The 11,154-nt window shown below is 44.9% G+C and overlaps 2 protein-coding genes across 2 annotated transcripts; both read left to right on the top strand.

Moving 5' to 3' along the window:
* The first annotated feature begins 1,943 nt into the window (after positions 1-1,943).
* Positions 1,944-6,187, top strand: piga (phosphatidylinositol glycan anchor biosynthesis, class A). The gene is made up of 6 exons (XM_062457111.1): positions 1,944-2,774; positions 3,185-3,455; positions 3,634-3,766; positions 4,166-4,298; positions 4,470-4,676; positions 4,998-6,187. Exons 1-6 carry the CDS (start codon positions 2,325-2,327, stop codon positions 5,283-5,285), a joined length of 1,482 nt encoding a protein of 493 aa, XP_062313095.1. The 5' UTR covers positions 1,944-2,324; the 3' UTR covers positions 5,286-6,187.
* Positions 6,188-7,448: 1,261 nt separating this feature from the next.
* asb11 (ankyrin repeat and SOCS box containing 11) lies at positions 7,449-11,042 on the top strand. The gene is made up of 7 exons (XM_062457112.1): positions 7,449-7,630; positions 8,412-8,491; positions 8,660-8,767; positions 9,190-9,340; positions 9,708-9,842; positions 9,959-10,147; positions 10,257-11,042. Exons 1-7 carry the CDS (start codon positions 7,534-7,536, stop codon positions 10,379-10,381), a joined length of 885 nt encoding a protein of 294 aa, XP_062313096.1. The 5' UTR covers positions 7,449-7,533; the 3' UTR covers positions 10,382-11,042.
* Positions 11,043-11,154: the final 112 nt, after the last annotated feature.

Here is an 11,154-nt window from a genome sequence, read left to right as displayed (position 1 = left end):
GCAACAATAATGAATTGTGATTAAAGAATCAGTTAAATGATAAACTATTTCCTGGATGTGTTCCAACCAGAGCAAAGAGCACTTTCATTCACGGCTCAATCATGGAATATCAGCTATAGTCATGTGTCATGTGACAGTTTGAAAACTGAAAGTCTTCAGATCTTTGTTAGACTTACCAAGCTTTCATTTCCGAAACATGTCTTTCCCTATTCAGTCTATTTTTTGTATTTTTGGAGAAGGAATATCTCATGGTTTTCCCCTCCTTGCCATTGTGAATAGAAGGGAAATTCCCTTCTAGTATTGTATAATTGTAAAAGTTCGTTCGTTATCTGCCGCTTGTCCGGGGGTCGGGACGCGGGGGCAGCAACCTAAGCAGGACCCAGACTTCCCTCTCCCCGGCCACTTCCAACAGTAAAGTTAATTGTAAAAGTGTATTATAGTTTTATTGTTTTATAGTTTAACTTCCCCAACATCAGCAGGCATGAATCTTAAGAACTGACAACTAATGCCAATTCCGCAAATTATGTATTTTAAGATAACACAGGTGTGGAGCATTGTGTTAATTTTCAACGTTTAGTCATGTGAGTAATGCTTTGAAAACAGTTTCTACAATTGAATGGATTTAGGCATTCATAAAATACTTAAATGGTTGTTAGTGCAGGTCCACTGACCTCCTATATGGAGGACCTGCACTGGTCCCCCATATATTTTACCAGAAGACCATCACACAATAATGTAGTGCACTGAACAAAAACCCTAACTTGTTTATTCAATCTGTATGTTATGATAAAGCCCCCCTTGTTAGTTTCAAAAGCAGAAAATTATCTCTAAACCAGTTTGCTCACATTAGAGCTCAATAGAAAGTTGCGTGTTGGCTGGCTGCTTCGGCATGCTATTTGGGAGTTTCCATGATGATCCGGAGAATGTGGAAAATATTTCGCAACATCTGTTTCAACAAATCCAGTTTTGTATGTTATACTTCAACATGGGATTTTCCTTAGTTAATAACCCCTTTGAGATTAAAGTTGTACTTGACTAGTACTTGAAAATTCAATTTCCTTTTGCAAATACTGAACAAAAACACATAGAAGAAATGACCGTATCATAGGCCTATAATAAATATTTAGGATACATGATTAAAATCAGTAACTGTAATAGATTAGAATTATGCAGTACATAGGGCTAGACAACTAATACTGACTGGTTAAAAACTAGTTAGTTTCTAATCATTTAAAATTTGTTTTCAAACTTCATTATGAGGTAAGGCAAATGCTTCCGATACAAATAGTCGTCCCTCTATATAAAAAAATGCTTTCTAATGAAAAGTTGTGCGTGAGGGTAAAAAAAGAAGCAACATAGCTTATTAATGGAGTACAGTAGATCAAAAGCTCTGACACTTAAAGCTATGACTTCCATTTAATTATCTAACATTTAACCAATTTAACCCTGTAAGACCCGGTTGTAAAATTACAACATAAACATTTTAGCTCTCCAAAAAACACATTTGCACCTTAAAAAAAAAAAAAACATTTACATAGCCCAGTGGTTCTCAATACTGGAAATGGAGATTGGATGAATGGGGGTCTCATAGGGAACAGAGATTGGAAGTAGCCTAATGAACAGAGGGATGTAAGTCGGTCTCTGTGCTTAGACGTTTCCCTGCTCCCGAGGACCAGGATGGGTCCTATTGTCTTGCCTTACAAGATGCCATTGGATAAATAGGTGCATTCGAAACCTAAATAGGTGCTGCATGAAACCTATTGTTGTCTTTAAAAGAAAATATATTAGCAATTAGAGAGCTAAAAGTGACGTTGTAATTTTACAACCAAGGGTCTTACAGGGTTAAATGTAAAGGAACATGCAATCATTGGTAATAGATTAAGACTTTACATGGTTTGTGCTGGATACGTCTTGGGGCTTTTGAAAACAAGAGGAAGTGAGTAATCTGACGCGGACCAGGAAGTGTTTTCCCTGGCTTTGTATTGTGTTTTATAGCGAGCTAAATGCTTGCTAGCAATGAAGATCGAGTGAGGAAGACTTTGATAACTGCGAATATTCAATTTGGCTTTGTTTGGAAGATAAGATTATCATCGCAAAACCTACTGGTTTGTCGAGCAATATTATTTGGGTGCTGTTGTTAGCCAGCGTAATAGTGTACTGCTAAATTAGTATGTATCCAGGTTGGATTTAGCAATCAACTCAAGCAAAGTATGTCATTCTTCTAACTGTTTGTGTACGTCATATGTTTTGGTGCCTTCACCAGTCATGCTAGATGTCTACCGCTTGAATGACAGACGTACATAACCCCACCTGTAGCCTCCACCATGGGCCAAAGAAGAAGAGGGGTGGCTGTGCACCTCCGAACCACAAGCAAAGGCTCTGGTGTCCCCACCGCTACGGCCACTTTCCGCGGCTCCGCCAAACACAACATTTGCATGGTGTCTGACTTCTTCTATCCTAATATGGGTGGAGTGGAGAGCCACATATACGAGCTGTCCCAATGTCTCATTGAGAAAGGGCACAAGGTGGTTGTGGCCACCCATGCTTATGGCAACAGGACAGGGATTCGCTACCTGACCAATGGGCTCAAGGTGTACTACCTGCCCCTCCAGGTGATGTACAACCAATCTACCATCACCACCTGCCTCCACAGCCTGCCTTTGCTGCGCTGTGTGTTCGTCAGGGAGCGCATCTCTGTGGTGCATGCGCACAGTTCCTTCTCCGCCATGGCCCATGATGCACTGTTCCACGCCAAGACCATGGGTATCAACACCGTGAGTGGCTTTCTGTGACGATTAAGTTGAACTTGAGTTATTCTAATCCTATCCAGGTCTTCCCTGACGACCTTGTTCCAAGTGGGGATATGAACACATTTGTAGTAGGAAGAAGGGAGACCAGAGAGAAAAGAATGAATGAGATGGAGATTGGATGAATGGGGGTCTCATAGGGAACAGAGGTTGGAAGTAATGAACAGAGGGATGTAAGTCAGTCTCTGTGCCCAGTGCCCTCTTTCTCCAGGAGCCTCGGTGTCATGCTACAGTACAACTGATAGAATGATAACATTGTTATGTTTTCAAAACGTCCCTATATATACGTTCCCTCGCTCTGCCACTTCCACTTGGCCCTACATATCTATGTCTTGTGGATATAGATGCTTAAAGTGTGGGACCTTTCTATGTTCCAGGTGTTCACCGACCACTCTCTCTTCGGATTCGCTGACGTGAGCTCAGTGCTGACCAATAAGCTACTGACGGTGACGCTGTGCGACACCAATCACATTGTGTGCGTGTCGTACACCAGCAAGGAAAACACGGTGCTGAGAGCGGGGCTCAACCCAGAGATCGTCTCTGTCATCCCCAACGCCGTGGAGCCCACAGACTTCACCCCTGACCCATCCCAACGCCAAGAGGACTCCATCACCATAGTGGTGGTCAGCCGCCTCGTCTACCGCAAAGGTAAGCGAGTGGATTACTGTGTGTCCGTGTGTGTGTGTGTTTTGGATTGATATGAGGGATGCTGTTTTGATACTTCAGATCCGAGAAGGATGACAGGACTCTAGTGGTGATGTTGTGGATTGTAGACATTGCAAAGGAATGTGCGCGTTCACGAACGGGTTCCCATGTTAACCTGCAGGTATTGATCTCCTCGGTGGTATTATTCCAAAACTCTGTCTGAAACATCCTGATCTACATTTCCTCATTGGGGGAGAGGGGCCAAAGAGGATTGTGTTGGAGGAAGTGCGAGAGAAATACCAGCTCCATGACAGGTACGTCATGTTAAGTAACCGCGTTGTCTGTTGGCAATGGTCCGTTTTAAATAAACTGACTCAGAGGAATGTTTGGTACCTGTTTGTTTGGTACCTGTTTAGGCTTTTTGGCACAGTTTGAGTTTCTGTGTGTGGGTGGGTTAACCTGTCTTGACCTGCTCTGTGTTATTGATGTTATGTGGGTCAGATGGCTGAGCGGTTAGGGAATCGGGCTATTAATCAGAAGGTTGTCAGTTTGATTCCTGGCCGTGCCAAATGACGTTGTGTCCTTGGGCAAGGCACTTCACCCTACTTGCCTCAGGGGAATGTCCCTGTACTTACTGTAAGTCGCTCTGGATAAGAGCGTCTGCTAAATGACTAAATGTAATGTGTTTGCCCCCCCCCCCCCCCCCCCTCCAGGGTCCGTCTGCTCGGGGCTCTGGAACACAAAGACGTGCGAGGAGTTCTGGTGCAAGGCCACATCTTCCTCAACACCTCCTTGACAGAGGCCTTCTGCATGGCCATAGTGGAGGGGGCCAGCTGTGGTCTACAGGTGGGTCTCCTGTCACAGCACCGACTGTAGAGCCGACTAGAAAATGTCTTGGCGTTAGTAAATCAAAGATCCGATTGGATCCATGGAAGCGCCTGGTGCAGCTGCGGTATGAGAACTTTCTTGAGATCGTGTATGACTTGATCAAACGATTGTGTGTGTGTGTGTGACTAGGTGGTCAGCACCCGAGTAGGGGGCATCCCGGAGGTTCTGCCGGAGGATCTGATCACCCTCTGCGAGCCCAACGTGCGTTCTCTGTGCGAAGGCCTGGAGAGCGTCATCGCCAGGCAACGGGCGGGCACCGTCCCCTCGCCCGCCTCCATCCACGCCCGGGTGGGCACCCTTTACACCTGGAGGAACGTGGCCGAGCGGACGGAAAAGGCACGGCCCCTTTTTGAGCACGAGCTTGCGACCCTCGTGCCTCCTTTTTTCCTGTAGGGATCACTGATTTGATGTGATTGGATATGTGTCAGCTGTGTTGAGGAGCACCCGCGTTGACCTGTTCTGCCGTGTTGTGTCTGAGATTTCTTACAGAAGAGAAGGAAAGGAGGGAGACATGTTAAGTACATGAACGGGGCTACGTCGTCTAGCCAGGGGCAAACTAAGCTTTCTACGGTGCAGCTAAAATGTAGTCTCCTACTCCCTCCAATGTGACTGAGATGGTGGCTGTATAAGACTAAACTGTTGCCTCCTCTCCCCTAGGTCTATGACAAGGTGGTGGGACAGGAGGTCCTTCCCCTGGACAGAAGGTTGTTCAGATTGAGGTCTCACTGTGGCCCCGTGGCCGGCGCCATCTTCTCCTTCATGGCCATCCTTGACTTCCTCTTCCTGCTCCTCCTTCAGTGGCTCCGCCCAGACAGTGTCATGGACGTTGCCATGGACGCCACAGGCCCCCAGGGGTGGTGGCGGAGGGTATTGGATTGTAGAAAAAGTATTACTTCGAAAAGTGCCATGACGAAGGACCCAGCTGTGGGCCAGACCAGATTATGACATTGGCCAACCTGCAGCACAGCCACACACTCCTCCTAAACAATCCTACTGACATCTACAGACACTACTACCCCTACTAGTAGGAGTGTAAGTGTAACTGACTGTTATGATCTGTAGGTGCTTAACAAGCATTCAACTGTGTTCAGACCACTGGTGTTGCATATCAATAGAGTACCAGTTTAAGGACCATCTGTAGATTGCTTCTCACATTAAAGCGATGCCAGTTTGTCTTGCTCAGGTAAAGATGGGTGTGGATAAGGTTAGGACTTACACATCACATAGAGATCCAACTTTTTTAAACCCTTGCTTTAACCCTGGAAATTTGTATACTTTATTTTTTGATTATTTTTTTGGTTTACTGCACTGAATAAAGAAGGGAGGGGGGGGGGGTGATAGTACTGGATCGTCCAGTGAGAAAGGAAGGAAAGGATACTTGCCATTCAGAGACCAAGGAAGAAGCACTCCTAGTGTTTGCTACAACAGGAATTCAGGATCAATTGTGTTTGTACTCAGACCTTACAATGTTCCTATTTCGGTGTTTCATATATTTACAAAGTTACCATCTCTAATTTATACAACTTGGATTAGTTTTCAGATTGTATGATTTCACTGATGTTTGTCATGACTCAGGAGGCATCTTTGTTTAGGACTCATGTAATGGATATCTTTATGCAAATCAAGGCTTTTTGGTCTGTGTGAAATGAGGGAAAAATCTGTTTTATTATATTTTCTTTTGGGAAATCAAATAATGTACTACCTGTCACATTGCTTTTAATAGTGGTGGGTGTAAGATCATATTATTGGAAGATGTATCCTGATATTGTCTTTGGCACAGTTTTCTGAGTTGCTTTGCAAAGTTACTAACGTCAACCCTCCTGAAGATTAAATCATTGTGTACATGACTTTCAGCATCTGTTGTCCTGGGAAAAACAAGCATACAGCACAACACTGAGCTGAGAAAAAGTACCTTGCATTTGCATTCTAAGCCAGTGGAATGTGGCTCATTCATACTTTATCTCCATAATCGCTTATGGAGATAAAGTATGAATGAGCCAGTGACTGTAAAAACAAGTATGTGTGCAGACAGATTTTCAACCAGATACCAGTTTATCGTCAAGTACGTTTTCACTTACAATTTGCTTGAGTGATATTTGGGATATATATAGAATGAGCTTCTGCTTGGGTTTGAATTATGTTGTCAACATAATATACAGGATATAGTAAGTTCAGCAGATAATCAAGGACTAAAAGTGCACAGTTGCAACCGTATTACAGTGATTAGAGCTAAGGAACGGCCTGTCTTCTATGAGACAGTGCTACAATAACAATCTTAATCCCACAGATAGGGCAACAATAACATCAGATCTCAAGAAAAACATTGGAAAGGTTTGCAAGTGCAGTATGAGTCCACAGGACAGTACTACAACAACTCAAATACAACATGGACAAAAAAAAAGGTAAATTAGGAACATATTTATCCAGGTGCACTTATAGAAACAGAATTGTCTACATACACTTACAAACAAGGGAGTTGGTTCCACATGTGCTACACACTGCTGTATTTCTGTGTACATTTCTCCCATTATCCAAGTAAGATTGATTATGAAACTGAATCTCACTGCCACATCAGAATGTATTACTCAGGTGTGTGTAACAGACACATAGATAAAAAGATAATTGTGATCTGGTTACACCCAACCTCTTCGGTGATTTGACTATCACTCTGTACCAGCATCTCTGCAAATTAAAAACCATGGGTGGAAGGACTGCTCCTAAACTGTGGAACTCACTGCCTGGTTCCATCAGAAATGTTCCTTTCCTTGGCCAATTTTGAGAATTGGATTAAAACTTACAGTACCGTTTCAATCAGGATTTTAATTATTAATTTCATTTGTGTCTGTTCTTATTGTATATCATGTTTTATGATTCAAATTTGTACTGTACTGTGCAAGAAAGGCACATTACAAATACAGTTTATTATTATTATTGTAAATAGAAAGTAGAGTGTTGTCTTTGTGTCAGCCCCAACTATAAAAATGAATATAAACAAGTGATACCTCTTTTGTGCTGGGCCAGAGGCTTAAGGAGGTTAGAGTGCAGGGGTTGGGGCAGTCATTTAGGGGAGGGGGAGGATAGGGCCGGAGGTGTGGGAGGAGGAAACCAGAGGTGGGGGAGGCAGGAAAGGTTGTGTATCCAGCACAGATAGACTCAGTCAGTCTGGAACTTCCAAGGCTGGTGTTGTTTGACCATGGCTGGTGTTCAGACAGAGATGGCCCTGTGTTTTCGTCCTTGGATGGGGTCCCACCGAATATTTGGACGACTCGGATGCAACTCGCTCATGGCTGGTAGGCCTGTTCTTTCTTTTCCCTTACTTCTGCATGTGCCAACTTTGTTCTGTTTGATTAGTAAGAATACAAAAAGTAGGTGTGCTCAACACTCCCACGCCTTGTTTTTGTTATACTAGACCCACCATTGAAATGATTCGAATTGTTTCCTCCAAAAGGATCTCCAATATTTCAATAAACAACATCCAAAGATGCCTGTTGGCGCTCACCAACTCTGAGAGAAAAAGAGCAGGGACAGAGTCTCAGATGCTCTGATGAAGGCCGGCTAGACTGAAAGGTTCGCATGCTTTGTTTGATGGCCAAAATAAATGGGTGAAACAGAGATACTGTTCCTGCTCTGTTCCGCTAAGGGAGTTAGGTGGCTGAGCGGTTAGGGAGTCGGGCTAGTAATCTGAAGGTTACTGGTTTGATTCTCGGCTGTGCAGAATGAAGTTGTGTCCTTGGGCAAGGCACTTCACCCTACTTGCCTCGGGGAGAATGTCCCTGTACTTACTGTAAGTCGCTCTGGATAAGAGCGTCTGCTAAATAACTAAATGTAAATGTAAATGCTCTGTTTTCCCCCTCAATGTTGGTGAGTGCTACCATACATGTTCGGATGTTGTATAGTATAGTTCCGGGAAGGCATGTCCAACTCCTCCACTGCAACATTGAACCACAATACTGTTCAGAGTTGTTCTAAAAGCTTACATGCCTGCTGCAAGTTGGAAATGGCCGGAAATGGATGAGCCACACTAGGAGATGTGTGATGTTACTGTGTTCTAAGCTTGTCTGTTTTTGTCAGACTGGTGGTCGGACAGGACTCCCCTCCATGATGCCGCCTGTCAGGGTAGACTGCTGAACCTCCGAACTCTGCTCTCACAGGTACACACGCACACACAAACTCACCGGGCCAGACTGCTGAACACCTGAACCCTACTCTCACATGCACACCCCTTACTGGCTCGCACAAGTACATCTGTAATGGTCTTTGCGTCCTTTCTTCCCCTCCCCCCCCCCCCTCTTTCTCTCTTTTCTTTCTCCTCTCTCCAGGGGTACAGTGTGGACATGCTGACCATGGACAGAGTCTCTCCCCTCCATGAAGCGTGTCTGGGTGGACATTACGCTTGCGTCAAGTTCCTCTTGGAGAGTGGGGCCAACGTAAGAACACCCTCTCACTGCGAGAGCAAGCCCGACGGAGCGTTTTGTTTCACATGCAAACTGGTCTAACTGCATTACAGCAGTTGCGATTGAGCCAAGGGATGGTTTACCCATCAGGTTTGAGGGGTTCAACTCATCTCATTCTGCATTTGAATGAGTCTCAAAGACAATGGGTCTGATTGTTTGCTAAAAGGCAGCTGAAGGGCTCAAACCCAGGATAAATAATTCATGATTCTGCTTTGTGACGGTCCCCTACCTGTGTCTTGTGACTGTCCCCTACCTGTGTCTTGTGACTGTCCCCTACCTGTGTCTTGTGACTGTCCCCTACCTGTGTCTTGTGACGGTCCCCTACCTGTGTCTTGTGACGGTCCCCTACCTGTGTCTTGTAACTGTCCCCTACCTGTGTCTATCCACCTCTGAAGGTGGAGGCGGTCACTGCTGACGGAGCAACGCCCCTGTCCAGTGCCTGCAGCAGTGGCAGCGCTGCATGTGTGAGACTGATCCTGCAGTACAGCCCCGTCCTCCTCTTCTCACACCAGCTGGCATCACCTATCCACGAGGCTGCCAGAAAAGGTATGTGTACAGATGTTTGTGTATGTCTGGGGTCACTCGGTTCCCATGAAAACGGACTCAATTTCTGAGTGAAACCCCCCTTTCCGCCATTGTGAATCAAGCTGTGGGACTGTGCTATTTCCACGGGCATGAAATGTCCCCTGTTATATCTGTATTTGCTTGTTATCACAGTTGGACCCAGATAAAACCAGCTGTAGACTGAAATTACGTAACATGAATGTGCTGGTAGCACATTCTGATGGGTGTCACATTTTTTTGATACCCATCAAAACCCTTTGGTTGTTTTGAAATGTGAAGAACTGTTTATTAGAGCCGTCAAACTACCTTGGTTGGAAAGAGGTATGTGTGAATGTTATATCATTTCCAGGCCACAGCGAGTGTGTGGAGGTGCTGCTGACTCACGGGGCCCACATAGACCTGCAGCTACCTGGGCAGGGGACCCCACTGTACTCAGCCTGCTTGGCCCGGTCCGCAGAATGTGTGGAGAGGCTGCTGTACTTAGGTAAGGGTTAGGACACTAGACTGTGTATCAAATGCCTCAGTTATGTATTTGAGTCTATTTAGCAGTACATGTCTTTTGAACTCGCCATGTGTGCCTGTGCTGCGCTTTTGCTCCAGGTGCTGATGTCCAGTTGGGGTGTGGACCAGACTCGCCGTTACATGTGGCAGTGCGAGAAGGTGGCGTGAGAGTGGTGGAACTTCTGATGGACTACGGGGCTGATGGGAGTTGTAGGAACGCAGACAGGAAGACCCCTTTGGACCTTGCAGCAGCCAACAGCCCTCTCAGAACTACACTGCTGAGCAGAGGTACACGCCAACGCACACCTTCACGCAGACGCAGCAGAAAGCCTCAATTGACAGATGAGTGTGTATTGTATTATGTGGTTTACTCCATCTATCTCCATCCCTTCTTCAGGTCCCTGTTCTCTGGCCCAGGCATGCCGGGTCTCTATCCGTCGGAGTTTGGGTGGCAGTCGTCTCCATGGTGCCTCGGGCCTCTTCCTCCCCCTCAGACTCCAGGCCTTCCTGCTCTACCAGTGACCAACCCTCGAGTGCTCCTCAACCACAGAGCCCCTCCCACAACCACAGTTGGTCGCGATTCTTGATAGTCAGACCATTGTCGGTGGACCATTGTAACTGACGTCACATTAGTGATTATGATTAAGATGATAATGATGATGGTTATGATAATGATGTATTGTTGTACCTTTCAATTCAAAAAAATGATCCTCATTAGAATGATGTTCATAATTCATATTTGTAAATATATTTTTTTCCATACCAATTGTATTTATAACCCCTACATGAACAGCCTTTTCCTGTTTCTAATGTATTATATCATACACATATTCAAACATTGTACACATTCAAATGTTCTCAAATAGAATATCTTATTCAATCGTCAATGGTAATAGATTTCTTTAGCACAGCCCCCACATGTAGTGGTGGATGAAACCATGTTCAGTTCACACTTGAGAGCTTAAAGCTATGCACAGTCTTTTGTGTCTCAAATTGATGATTTTTGAGTTTGCCAGAACCTCAGCTCAAACCAAAGGGGACTGGGCAACTCAACAACCTGACACACCACAATTAAAAACAGAGATGTGGGTGCTTGTGAGTACATAAATGATATTTTTCCGTCTAAAATAATGATTCTAATAATTCTGTAGCCTACCCAGCACAACATAACACTATATAAATAAGACTAGAAAGCAGAGTGTTAGGTAGAGTGTGGAGATGTCAGGGTTTAGGGTTAGATGTAGGGTTAGGTCACATGCCACAGTCAATTCCGTGTCTGTGAAAACACACATGGC

This window comes from Osmerus eperlanus, chromosome 3, assembly GCF_963692335.1.
Source record: "Osmerus eperlanus chromosome 3, fOsmEpe2.1, whole genome shotgun sequence".
NCBI lineage: Eukaryota > Metazoa > Chordata > Actinopteri > Osmeriformes > Osmeridae > Osmerus > Osmerus eperlanus.
The sequence above is the reverse complement of the archived record's forward strand: the minus strand, read 5'-3'. Positions and strand labels throughout refer to the sequence as shown.